At 39.3% G+C, this 13886-nt stretch overlaps 1 protein-coding gene across 2 annotated transcripts; it reads left to right on the top strand.

Moving 5' to 3' along the window:
• The first annotated feature begins 237 nt into the window (after positions 1 to 237).
• c4h16orf87 (chromosome 4 C16orf87 homolog) lies at positions 238 to 13634 on the top strand. Of its 2 annotated transcripts, XM_080186949.1 has the most exons (5): positions 238 to 474; positions 1693 to 1792; positions 7421 to 7603; positions 8760 to 8870; positions 10091 to 10178. In XM_080186949.1, the coding sequence occupies exons 1-4, from the start codon at positions 406 to 408 to the stop codon at positions 8834 to 8836; spliced, it is 429 nt and encodes a 142-aa protein (XP_080043075.1). In that variant the 5' UTR covers positions 238 to 405; the 3' UTR covers positions 8837 to 8870; positions 10091 to 10178. The 2 variants fall into 2 exon arrangements, with proteins under 2 accessions (XP_080043075.1, XP_080043074.1); XM_080186948.1 differs by lacking the exon at positions 8760 to 8870 and having other exon boundaries at positions 239 to 474; positions 10091 to 13634.
• The last annotated feature ends 252 nt before the right edge of the window (positions 13635 to 13886 follow it).

The following is a 13886-nucleotide window of genomic DNA, read 5'->3' as shown; positions in this document are numbered from 1 at the left end:
CAAATCATGTTCAGGTGAAGGTTGCGAGTCTGTGTGGCTCTTTTTCAGGGTTTTAATCTGAGCATGTTACACACAATTAGAATTAACCTCTCATCCTGCAAACTGGAGAGATAACGCAGCGGGTCTCAGTGAAACAGAAGGTGCTGCAAGAGGTTTCCGGGTCTGGGATAGGATGTGTGCGCGCGCGGGTGCGGAGGCGGGGACGGGACGCGCGCGCGTGCTGGCGGCCCCGGGGGCGGCGCTGCGTGCTGGAGCGCGCTGTGGGGCGGGCCGCCGCTGCTGGTGCTGGGCTGGCGGGCCATGGCAGCCGGATACATTGTTACTGTGGAGTTGTAATGAAGTTCCAGTGGAAGTTTTTATCGCGGACAGCCCCGGTGGATCCCAGCCCGCCGTCAGAGCCCGAAAATGGCTACAAATAAGGCCAAGAAAGTTACAAAAATGGCAACGAAAGCATGTCCGGAATGCGACCAACAGGTGGGATAGCTCAGACCGGGAAACATTTGGATATGTTTCTCATTCAGTTCGCGTTTATCGCTCAGGATTCCAGGCTTTCTTTGTGCGAGGCTTGCATTATTGAGGTTGTCTCTTTTAATTTTGAAGCATCCTTCAGAAACACCGGCCTCACATTTTCGATTTTTTTTTTGCCTTGTGGCCTCGCTGCTGACACGAATTAGTTTTAATTTTAATTTTTTTAAAAAAATCTACACCTTGGATTGCTATTGGATCTTAAGCAAGCTTTAGGCATGGGGAATATTGCATAATATTAGCTTCTTTTTCTCTTTCCCCCCCCCTCCGTTTTTATATGGTCACGTATTCTATGTGGAAAATGTAAGACAATAAAAGGATGGCATTTGAGCTGGAAGTGATTCAGCCATGAGCAAACGTCTTTCATCTGAAAGTGATTAAAATGTTTCGGCGTCAGCCGAATACCAGATTTGCAAAATTACATATTACTTCCACGTTGATAAATAGCCTAAGTCGCGGAGCCGTAAATAAACTTTGAATTGAGGGGGGGGGAGACATGAGGTATTTTCAGACTTTCTTCCACATTGAATTTAATCTTTACTATCGTGGCATATCCAGTGCAGGCAGTTTCTCTTAAACATCAATACGGCTAAAGTGCTGACGAGTTGCCAAAAGGCTTAATCACAACGGAGACATTCATAGGTTTAAGCCCAGACTTTCCAAATACACATATATGTATACAGAGAAAGAGCGTTTGAGTTTAAATTGTGCCGCTGTCTTGTATTCACGATCCTGTCGATTTAAGTCTAATGAGTTCGGTGGTGTTAATGTAGTTTTAGATTATGTCGGCGCCCTGCAGTAATTGTTTTAATGTAGGAAGGACGCCAATTCTTAGAAACATTTGCGTAAAGAGATGTCAGCCCGTCATCAAAAGGAAAATGCAAAAGACTGCATTCTTGGCAAACTGCCTTGCCCAGTATATAATCTTTCTATCGTTGGAAATTGCCTTTTTTTTAACAAAAATGAATCGGTTATATCGTAATCTTTTTAATGAGTTAGCTATTAAAAAGTACAGGAATTGTTGAGCGGTTTTTTTCAAATCAGGTTGCATGAAAAGGAAAATGAAACGTCCACATACGTGAACGTGGTCCTATCCTTGTGATTAAACTGTTTACTGCCTTGGACTGCAGAACAACGTCATCTAATTTCAACTCTTTAATTTTTCAGATTCCCGTTGCCTGTAAGTCCTGCCCCTGTGGATTCATTTTTATAAGTAGAAGACTACTGAATGCGAAACAGTCTGAGAAATCCCCGCCACCTAATTTAGGTAAATGCTGATTTTAAACTTGTCAGTCTGCTGAGCTGAATAACCAGGCGGGGTTATGGAAGCATAGGAATGAGTGAGCTGCACAAATTTATCATCCCTCTGTCCTTCGATTACACATTGACTTCTAACAAGGAGACAAAAACCCCTTTAGTAAAGGTTTGATCAAAGCACAATGTGCCCTTCTGGTAAGGTGCAGTTATCCTCCCTTAATGTTCCTGAGTCTAATTGTGAACTAAATGAACATTTAAGTTTTAGTTATTGTTTGATTAGGAAACTGCACCATATATGTCAGTTCCCAGCTGAGAGTTTGAAGTGCAGTTCAGAAAAGCCCAGTCATTATATGATCATCTTGCATCACCAGCTACCATACTACTGGAATTCTCGTACTGCTGCTTATGGCTAATTGATGATTTGTACCATAATTGTGTGAGTAATATAGCATGTAATGAATGTGTTCTCCTACCAAAGGACATTTAAAGTAACGAAAGTGTGATTATTAAATAAGCACAATCTTGATCGTTCACCCTTTGGTGCCCATCTACAAGTTGTTCCTTGGCAACATCAAACACAATGAGTGAGCTTGTACATATGCACTGACAATACCTATCTCTGTCTCCATGACCTCTTTCAACTGCTTCACTGCCTCTGCTTTCAGACTACTTATTCAATATCCAGGCCTGGATCAGACACTGTTTCCTCAAGCCAAACATCAGAAGGATCAAAACCATCGCCATTGGCTTTCACTATAGTCTCCGAATCCTTGCCACATATTTCACCTCTCACATTGGCTACTACCTCAAACTGTTTGCGAACTTGCCTTGTTTTTAGTCATGAACTACGTTTTCTCTGTCACAAAGACCCCAATCCTGCCTCTGCTGTCGAAGCCAACATTCATGCTTTTTCATCTCCAGACTCAGCTATTTCAATCTGCTAATGGACTGCCATGTTTCACCCTCCAAAGCTACGGCAAATCCAAAACTCTGCTTCCTGTTTTCTATCTTGTGCCAGATCTTCCTTGTTCATCAATCTGGTGTACGCTGACCTAATTTCTTCTGGGTGCTAAACTTTGCCAACTTAAATTCTTGTCCTGATGTTTAAATCTCTTCAAATAAATCGCCCCTCACTATCTCTATAAAATGACTTCAGCCCTACAGTCATTTGAGAATTTTTCATTCCTCCAACTCTAAACTCGTGCATTCCATCCTATTGTCTCAATATTGGAATCCATATCTTTAGTCAGCGAGATACTACATTCTGGAATATTTCCTGAAAATTTCCTCTCCTCCATCTTCTTCCTGTTCTTTTAAGATCTTCTTTAAATTTACCTGTTGACCAGATTTTTAGACTGACTTAATATCTCCTTTAGATTAGTGTCTGATTTTGCTCTGGGTGATTGTTTATGTTTTATGTTAAAGATGCAAGTTATTATTACCAGGGAATATTAAGTTTTGAAATGTTCGAAGGTTTCACTTGCAAGTCAATGTGTTCAGCACTGAGCTCGCACCAGGATTTTGTATCGGTTATTGTAAAGTATGTTAGCAGTATGCTGTATGCACACTTGTTCTGAAAAAATAATAATGGATCTCCTACAGTGTTGTAAATTTGGTGATGCCCTGTATTAAAATGATGTCATATGATGTGGTATGTATTGTTCTTTTACTGAGATGGAAGTGCTTCAAATGGCTCGTTTCTTTACAACCAGAAATGCTAATTCTTTTAAATCATGCTTACTCGGCTTTTGTTGCCCAATCATGTAACTTTGCAAATTGTGAAGAACTGGTAATTTTCAGTTCCAAACCAGATGAGCTCCACCATAAAAGTAAATAATATTCTCCAGAACAAAGTGCCGCATCTTGCATTCACTGATGCAGTCTGTCTCTCACTTTTTCATTCAGTTATGCTTGCATTTTCTTTCCCTCATCAGTTCAGTCATGTTAATTCTCCTTATCTCTAGTCATGAATGGAAAGTAAGGCAGGTGGTATGCAAGACTGATCAGCTACACGTCAGAATGTAATTGTTCCAATTTGCCTTGGCCTGGCGCTAGTGGAGACCCATTTTCACCCCTACCTCTGTACTTTGTAATGCTCTTATCCATTTATGGGATGTGGGCTTCACTGGCTAGGCCAGCATTCATTACAGCCCCGCCCCCCCGCTGCTAATTGCTCTTGAGTGATCTACTGCCTTGAACTGCTACAGTCCCTGAGGTGTAAGTACACTCAGTAAGAAGTCTCACAACGCCAGGTTAAAGTCCAACAGATTTATTTGGTAGCACAAGCCACAAGCTTTCAGAGCACTGCCCTTTCATTAGGTGGAGGGGCAGTGCTCCCAAGCTTTCAGAGCACTGCCCCTTCATTAGGTGAAGGGGCAGTGCTCCCAAAGCTTGTGGCTTATGCTACCAAATAAACCTGATGGACTTTAACCTGGTGTTGTGAGACTTCTTACCCCATTCCAACGCCGGCATATCCACATTGTGTAAGTACACTAACAGTGCTGTTAGGGAAAGAATCCAGGGTTTTGACTCAGTGATAGTGAAAGAGTGGCAATATATTTTCAAGTTAGGATGGTGAGTGAATTGGAGTGAAACTTTCAGGTGGTGGGATGCCCATGTATCAGTTGCCCTTGATAGGTGGTAGAGGTCATGGATTTGGAAGGTGCTATCTAGAGATACACTTAAGGAACTCACCAAGTATCTTATAGATGGTACACTATTCTGTTGCATACAGTAAGCACCAGATGTAAAAGTAAATGGTTAAAGATGGTAGTGGAAGACCAATGCAGCACTTTTGTCTGTTAATCAGTGCAACAAATTTAAATAAACATTTAGTTTAATTTAAGGACTGAAAAAAAGGATAGAATAAAATAAGCCTTTTGACCCAACCAGCCCCTGTTTCTCATCTTCCATGCGGGCAGTAATCCTTACCTTGTGTCTCCACTCATTCTTCTTTCCCTCAGCTACCTATGTACCTTACTAGTTGAGCATGTCTCAACTTCAGTTATTAAGACTAGCAGTGCGTTCTCTCATTTCACTATCCTCTGTAAAAGAAAAAAACTCTGTTCTTGCCCTTAAATCTCTCACCTCAGATTCATCTGCCTTTATTATAGATCCCTCTCAATTACTGGAAACAACTTTGGTTACTCTGTCCTGTCCCTTCATACCTCTAAATACATTTATTTACCTGCCTCTTCTAACAAAAATAGCTTTAATTTTTCAAATCTTAATTCATATTTGTACTTTTCTCATCTTAGTCTTTATCCTAGTATACCTGTGCTTTCTCCTCTCTCACTGCTTTTCTGCCTCTGTTTCTCTTCTGCCTCATTACCAAATTTCAATGCTAGTAAGTGAAAGAGGGTGAAGAAATTCAGTTATTACTCATTACATCCTTTTCCTCCTCTGGAAGTGCTCCTGTGTCATGACCATGCTTGAATGGCCTTGCAACGGTTTAATGTACATTCACCATTATGTTGCTACTCTTATCTTGTATCTGAAGGATGGAAGGCCAGTCTAGGTACTTCACATTAATAAGTCATCAGGTGACATAGGCACGAATGAAGATTTTAGCTGCAGGATGGCTAAGGTTGCCAAAAGCTACATAACTGATATCTCTTTGATCAGAAAGATACAAAGGATGATTTTTGGGTTGATGATTTTCATTCTTTCATTACTGGGTTCAGAAGGATGTATGTTTAATGTTATTTGGTTTGGTAGCCTCTGATGGTGTCCCTATATATTGGGATGACATCATAATGAAAATCATCCAATGACTTTTGGTAAATACTTGAATGGTAACATGATATGACAGAAAGCGCTAGTGTTTACTGAGTTATTAGTGATCTCTACATGTCCAATTGCTTCATATATGACCTACTACCGAAGGCCTTACTATTTATTAAAACTGTGTCAGAAGGTCCCAGTGCTTCAAACTCATTAGGATTAATTACTTATGGTGAACTGGAAGGATGGATGTTTGGTCCTGCCTTTGGTTTAAACACGAAAGATAATGTGGTGGTTCCTGGGGTCTCATTTTCACAGCCTTATTCTCAAAATGGTCTTGGCTGCTTCTTTTTCTTTTGAGTCCCATTCTTCAATATATTTGCCATCCTTTCTCAAATATCTTTACTTGAAGATAGAGGTATGCCTGTTTACCTATTATTAGTGAGCAGCAATGTAATGTTATCACGGTATTAGGATTAGTCTCATTAAGTGCCATAAAATATGACATACACACCTTTTAAACTGCCATTGGCTACCTGTAGATTATTATTGGGTTGATTGTCTCTATTTGCAAAAGCACAAGCAGACACTTATGGTGTTTATCTATTTAGCATTTATGTCAATTGAACACAATGTAGATAACACTAAATTCTGGAGTAACCTGCCCTTTGTATTGTTCACTTTTTTGGAGCAGAATGTTGCTGCCTTCAGGTGGTCCTTCGAGAACTATAAACAATGACACATGCAATTCTTTTTGGAGTTGTTTACTTGGATGACCTAATTCACGTTGATTGCTAAATGCAACTTGTTTAGTATTTAAAAACCTAGGACACTGCACAACTCTCTTGAGCAGTAGTATTTTTACTGGAATCCTTTCTTATTAGGATCTTTACAATGCAGTTCCTTGAATGTTGCAGTTATTCCAAACTTCAAATGGTGGCTGTTTAGTTCTTTTTTTAATCTGTCATGCACCACCATTCAGTTGCATACCTTTGTAAACATTGCTGAATTATGATGTGAGCATTGATGCACTCCTGGGAAGTTGAAATTATTTTTGTGCAGGAGTTGAGCTCTCAAGGCATAGCACAAGACAAGACTTATGTGCGTTCTTCAGGTGAGGTTAGAAGACAAGATAACTAGATCAGGGTGTGCAGATGTTATTGCATCATGGATTATTTTTAAAATTTGCATTTTAAATTTGTGTCCACATCATATGATGGAGCTATGTAGCTTGACATGTAATTACAACCTCCTGCCAGTGTTGGTGCTTCTCATCGAGGAGAGGTGACGTTTACAGTGTGACAAGTTTATAAAGGCAGTATCCATTACATATGTAAGTAAAGGCATCTATAATGGAAGTATGGCAGGAGATATACATGGCTGTAAGATTTTAAGATATATAGATTATCAAATGTATTTTTAAATTACTGTAGTAACACTGCTCTAGTAAATATGTCATGCAAAAGGGCAGGATTGGCAGCATTAATCAATCACTTCAAATTTGGATTTTTTGGGAATGGGCCAAAAATCTGTGTGGTTTAAATAATTATATCATCTTCTGTTCCTTTACTTCCTTTTATAGTCCTATTTTTAACAAGATTATGGTAAGTGAGATTCTAATCTAGCGTTTGAAATTTGAAACCAAATTCTGAAATTCTAAAGGGAATTTGCTGCATTAGCAACTAGCTTCAAATAATTATTGCTGCCACCATGGTTGTGTTTACATGCTATAGGCAGAGATGGCATCTGAATTCAAGACTGATCGTAACAGGGCAGCTTTGGTTTTGGAAAGGACTTGAAGCTATTATGTGACTGAATGTCACCTTACATGCTTCATTTTAATGGAATGTAAACGTTAGATTATTTGCTATACAACGGGTCTGATAGGATTTAACAAACCTTTATTTTGTGATAGATAACAAAGCAGCAGCTAAGAGAAGGAGAACAGAAAGGGCACGGCGAGAGAAAGCAAATTCTCCACTTACCAAAGATTTGGAAAACAGGAAACGTCCCAGATCAGACAGTCAATCTGAGCAGAGTCGGCGGCGACGAGGGCGACCCAAGACCACCCCTAGCAAAAAACACGATGATGAGAAAGGTGAAAATACTTGTGATTCTGGGTGTGATGGGAGGTGTTGAAGTTTGCAGACAGTTCAATTCTCTACTGTTGGATATGTGTGGACATGCTACAATTGGTCTTGGTTAGGGGAGGAGAGGGGCTTTAAAGAAAATCTCACCAGGTTCTGCCAGTCTCTCATAAAGAATCAGTTGTGTGAAAACCTGTGTTGCTGTAGGAATTGTGAGACAGCAGCTCAGGGAGCAGTGTTAGAGGATGGGTGGGAGGGGGGGATTTTTTTCCCCCTTTTGTGAGTAGTGTTGTTTAACCTTTTCCTTGTTTAGCTGTTATTTTCTGAAGTTGTTGGATTGTATGTGCATGAAGCAGTTGCATCCCAGTATCATTATCATTCATTAATGGGCCTGGGAATTAAGTGCCAGCAGGTAATTTGAGTAGGTAAGGTGGGAAAAATCAGAGGTGAGCTGATCTGTCTTGAGATGCCCACAGAAATGCAATTTCCATCAGGATAGTATCATTGGATAGTAATAATGAGCGAGAGCCTTGGCTGATATTTTCTTTGTATCTATCACTAGAATTTTGAGGCCAATTATAACATGTTTTTGTTTCCCTTATAAAGGCTGGCCAACTGGGAATTAAATCATTGGATCATTGTTCTGTTAAGTTTCTGTGTTGGTAATTCAGGGGGTTCAGTGTAACTCTTTTCATAATTAATAAATATGCAGTGATGAGAATTGGATGTAAAAGTTATCTAATCTGAAAGACTGGCAAAAGCCACTTTTTGTTTATCAGAATTTTCTACTAATTCCGAGACTGCCCCGTGTGTTTTGCCAAAATAAATATTGAGTTGCACTTGTATCAGTGAAAACTGCTGAAAATGTGCTGGCAGTTCAACTGCTTTGTATGGAAGCCATCGTTATTAATAACTAATCTCTTCAAGTTTCTTGTGAAAATGACTGTGATGCATTTCAGTTTTTAATGTTTTTCACCTCCAACAAAAATGAAGACCAAGTGAGTTGGAAATTTTGAAAACGCTTAATGTCCTTCATTTTGTTTTCCATTCTTCCAAACTGTGTTTATAGAAATTAATGTGTACTAATTACATTTGGCTTCCTTTTTCCACTAATAAGTGGTTTGTAAAAATCCAAACTTTGTGACAACACTTTTCCTTTTGTGAAAGGGCCCATGATGACTCTGCAGCCATTCACCTTTCTTCTCTCTATCTCTGTGGAGAAACACTTGGTCTCTGCTTGGTGACGCTCACTGATCCGTTGTGTGGAGAATTACAGGTGTATGTCTGTATCTTTTTTTAAAATTGCAAAACAGATTTGCAGTAAAAGATATACACTTCTCATTACTATAAAACAATTTGAATACGTAACCACTGGGCCAAGCAGTAACTGACGAAAAATCCATAGGAATGTTGTTGAGAAGCTCTGTAAAAGTAATGGATCTTTGGAATTCTTTGGGAAGTGCTGATGAATAGTCAAATATCATCAATATCTCCAGCACCCTGTCGTCAATATTAACTTTTTTGTCATTAATTTCATTGTATACTACATAAATTAGCATGAATACAGTGTCATTCCCCCCCCCCCCCCCCCAAAAGGGAACTGCACGTGTGTATATTTTCACATCTGGGATATAAACTTTCTAAATATGTTTGCCCCCCATTTTGTCTGAATCACTGTTCTGACATCCAGCGGGTATTTTTGCATAATGTAACAGTGAGCCATCTCCTTTTGGCTTGCCCGGCAAAAATATCACGCTAAAGTCATACGTCAAATAGTTAAAAATGTTAATAAATCCTAAAATAGAATTGGTGGTTTTATTTTTGGTATATATTCATGACATGCAATTGCATGTTTTCTGTCTAAAAATGTTTGGTTTTCACATGAATTTCTAAAAAGGTTCAGCTGTTTTTAGTAACATTTATAAAGATGCGATTAGAATGGAAAACATCTAGGCCTGATGTTGCCAAACATTAGTCATTCTTTAATACTGATTCTTGAGTACAATTTTGTAACTGGAGTATAAAGGAAACATCATACTCAAACAAAAATTGAAGCCCAGAATTCCACCACTATTAATGAATGTGCAAACCCTTGAGTTGTGTAATGCTGCATAAAAGTATTGTTTTTCCTTGAGCAGTGCCAGGGGAATGTATAATCCTAACCACATACTAGCCCAGGTTTTTTTGTTTTTTTTATTTCCTTTTAATGAAACCAGAGAACTTTTTTTCAGTTACAGATGGAAAAGAAAGAGAGCAATTATTTAGGAAGTTTCCCACACTGATTGAATTCACAATTGGCCTTCTTTCCTCCCCCACATAGTTGATGGAAGTGCTTTGAGCTCTGGCAATCTGGTTATTAATAATGTGATTCCGCACCATTTCTTTTTTTTTGAAGGGTGGGGTTAGATGAAGTTGATAATGTAAGATTTAGATTGTTGGAAAAAAACTGCATTCCTTTGGACTTGATCATTATTTACTGTATTTTTTTTCTTTTGCAGAAAGACAAGAAAAAGAAGGTGATGTATATGCCAGTCTTTCAGATGAAAGGGCCTTTGTATTTTCAGTGGCGTTGGCAGAAATAAACAGAAAAATAATCAATCAAAAATTAATTCTTTGACAAACTACGCTAAAGTGAAATACAACCACAACTCAGGACTCAACTCTTGCACAGTTGTTTCACCAAAATGGATCTCATACTGTGACATTTTGCAGCATTATTGTGGATGCCTGAACCACCATTTTATCAGACTCCTCTACCCTGCTGAATTGCCAGATGACCATTTCTTACAGCAAAACTTTTTGCGGTGATGCTTGTGGACAAGTGGTGGCTTAAATGTGTACACCAAAGTGGAAGAAGACAGTTCTTTCTTTAAATTCCAATCTCAGATATTTTGTTTGTATAGAAATAATTGTTATGTTGAACAAAGGAGTGACATATAGATCAACGTATTGTTCAAAAAGCAGGGGAAAATGTGTGCAACACTTGGTTTACCAATCAACTTCAACAAACGAGCAGGTTATGCCAGGGAAGGGAATGAAACAGTTCCTGTGGTGTATTTGGAAGGACTAGAAATGATTAATTCCTGATCCAAATGCAAGTTTCATTCTGCATTTCACCTTATTTATGACATTGATTGCATACAGGTATTATCTATTCTGGTCTTTGTAATTAGTCTAAACACTGCAAATAATGATCATAAAATACAACAATAAAAGTGTTAAGTTTCATAAACCTTGTTCCATTCCCAATTTTCAGTATAAATTATATGTTTTAAATGTATAATTTGACATCTTTTTAGCAAAATCCCAGAATGATTTTACATGTGGTCTGTGAATTTTTGGAGATATTTTCATGTAATAAATAGATAACATTTACGTATAATGTAAGTGAGCGTGGCATCATTAGACTATTTGCAAGAGCACTGATATGGGAATCTCCTTTTGCTGACTTGTGAATCACTTTCAGTTCCTACTTGTCATACTTGTATCATAGGAAGGTATATTATTAGTGAAATAAGTAGATACGTTATGGGACTGTGGTGATGTAATAGTTTAAGTTTATTTATTAGTGTCATAAGTAGGCTTACATTAACATAGCAATGAAGTTACTGTGAAAAGCCCCTAGTCACCACACTCCAGTGCCTGTTTGGGTACACTGAGGAGGATTTAGCATGGCCAATGCACCTAAACAGCACTTCCTTCAGAGTGTGGGAAGAAACCGCAGCACCTGGAGGAGATCAACACAGACATGGGGAGAATGTGCACACTTCGCACTGACAGTGACCCAAGCTGGGAATTGAAGCCAGGTCCCTGAGGCAGCAGTACTACTACTGTGCCACTGTTAGTTGCAATAGGACATCACCAGATGGTGTCACATGCTTCATATATTGTTAAAAATATTGCACTTATCTGGCCCATGTTTTATATTTATGGTTAAGACTATATTAATTTGTGTTTTACCTGAAAGCTACACAGAGGTCATTATGAACTTTGATCAAGTTGCATTTCAAAGCTGATTTTTGTGATTCTCAAACTTATAATTTTAGTGGGAAGAGTGCATTAGTTCTTTGTGCAGATGAACATTTGAGAGTACAGTGACACATGTTTGTTTTGTTCCTGGAATAGTTTAATATTATCAGATGAGAATATAAAATGTGGAATAAAATAAATTCATTTAGCTCGAAGTGCAGTCCTTCTGTGGATCAGTTTCACCTGATCATCAACTTTTTTGCAACTATTCAGTGTCAGTCTTGGCTCAGTGGTAGAGCTCCTTCCTCTGAGTCAAAAGACCCAGGTTTTAGTTCAGAGTAAAATTCCCCCAACCCAACCCTTCATTGAAAGATGTGCTGGTTAGGTGCATCAACCCAAACAGCCATTGGAGTGTGGTGACTAGGGGAATTTCACAATAATTTCGTTGCAGTGCTCATGTAAGCCTTACTTGTGACTAATAAATTAACTTTAACTTTAACTTTAATCATCTCTGCTTGAGCCCCACACAATTTAAATCGGATTCTCAATGTCTTATGTCCACAATGGATTCAATTGTGGGGCATCATAGGCAAAATTGTTTGGTTTGTTTTTATCTTTCCAAGGGGTGGCTCTAGCGAGAAAACCAGCGTGCAGCGCCCTGGCAGTACAGCTGACCCTGCTCACCAGATACTGCAGCACTTGGAGGAAAAACATGGTACAGGTGTCTCTGATGCCAGGGCTTGATGAAGCTGGCAACGTTGTCTCCACAGAGCTTGGATCACCCATTAAGGATATACTTCCCCCAACACACATACGGGACAAGGCCCCACTCCCTCGCCATTAAGGAAATATCCTCCATGTAAGCAACAGGGGTGAACTCCTTGTGCACATAAGGGGACTCTCCCTAATTATGGGAACCTTGTGGTATCACTGGTGAGGTGTGGGTAAAATCGTGAGGCAAAATCTTGCTGGTGAGGATCTAATTTTCCAAATCTTGGGAGATTTCGAGCAGCATGGTGGCACAGTGATTAGTACTGCTGCCTCACAACATCAGGGACCCAGGTTCGATTCCTGGTTTTTGGTCACTGTCTTTGTGGAGTCTGCAAGTTCTTCCCATGTCTGCATGGGTTTCCTCCCACAGTCTGAAAGACATGCTGGTTAGGTGGATTGGCCATGCTAAATTCTCCCTTAGTGTACACTGGAGTGTGACAATTAAGGGATTTTCACAATAACTTCATTGCAGTGTTAATGTAGGCCTACTTGTGACACTAATAAATAAACTTTAATTTTGTGTTCATGGCAAATGAGGTGTAAAATTTCCCCCATAAGTAAGCTGCTGCTTTTCTTAGAGGGCCATGTATGCATAATTTCCAGCAGGGGTCTCTCTACAGTGGCAATTTGGTACAAATACAAATTATTTTTTGTTTTTCTAGCTAGAAGCTACTTGGATTAATTATAATCATAAGATAGTAGAACCAGAAGGAGGCTATTCAGCCCACTGGATTTGCATCAGCTATTATGAAGAGCAATTCACTTAATCCCACTTCCTAGCTTTTCCCCAATACCACTGTAATTTCTCTAAGTACCTTCTGAAAACCACTTTTGAATCTGTTTCCACCATCAAGTCAGGATATACTCCAGATCCTAATCAATCATTGCATTAAAAATGGACAAACTACTCACCCTAGGCTCGGGTTTCACTTCAAAGATTCTTCATGCAGCCTCCCATCCATTGACTCTTGTCTACACTTTCTGCTGCCTCGGCAAAGCAGCCAGCATAATTAAGGACCCATGCATCCCGGCCATCTTCTCTCCCACCTCCTTCTTTCAGGAAAAAGATATGAAAGTCTGAGGTCACATACCAACCAACAGTTTCTTCCCTACGGCTGTCAGACTTTTGAATGGACTTATCTTGCATTAAATTGATCTTTCTCTACACGCTACCTATGACTGTAACACTACATTCTGCACTCTCTCATTTGTTCTCTATGAATGGTATGTTTTGTCTGTATAGCACGCAAGAAACAACTTTCACTGTTAATACATGTGACAATAATAAATCAAATCAAATCACCTGGTCTCCAATGCTCCCCTCATTCTAACATTGATATTCCAGTGGAAGGGACTGTTTGATAATAAAGGCTGGAATTTTCTGGCCATTCGCGCTAACAGGATTGTCTGATTCAGCTGCAACAAACAGAGCTTTGGCTGAGCATTAAATTGTCCATTCATGGTTGCAGTAGCAGCAACAAGGCATCAACAGCTGGAAAATTCCAGCCAAAGTGTGGAACTCAGGCTGATCTTTCCCCTTTAGGTCTGAGGGGC

The sequence above is a fragment of the Carcharhinus amblyrhynchos genome, chromosome 4 (assembly GCF_965287045.1).
Source record: "Carcharhinus amblyrhynchos chromosome 4, sCarAmb.v2.hapA, whole genome shotgun sequence".
NCBI lineage: Eukaryota > Metazoa > Chordata > Chondrichthyes > Carcharhiniformes > Carcharhinidae > Carcharhinus > Carcharhinus amblyrhynchos.
This window is presented reverse-complemented; position numbering and strand designations above follow the sequence as displayed.

What these genes read in the sequence shown, in the direction of transcription:
- c4h16orf87 (XM_080186948.1), top strand. Translation starts at nt 406, where the DNA reads ATGGCTACAAATAAGGCCAAGAAAGTTACAAAAATGGCAACGAAAGCA. An exon ending in GTCCGGAATGCGACCAACAG is followed by an intron (nt 475 to 1,692) that starts GTGGGATAGCTC and finishes TTAATTTTTCAG; the next exon opens with ATTCCCGTTGCCTGTAAGTC. An exon ending in AAAACACGATGATGAGAAAG is followed by an intron (nt 7,604 to 10,090) that starts GTGAAAATACTT and finishes TTTCTTTTGCAG; the next exon opens with AAAGACAAGAAAAAGAAGGT.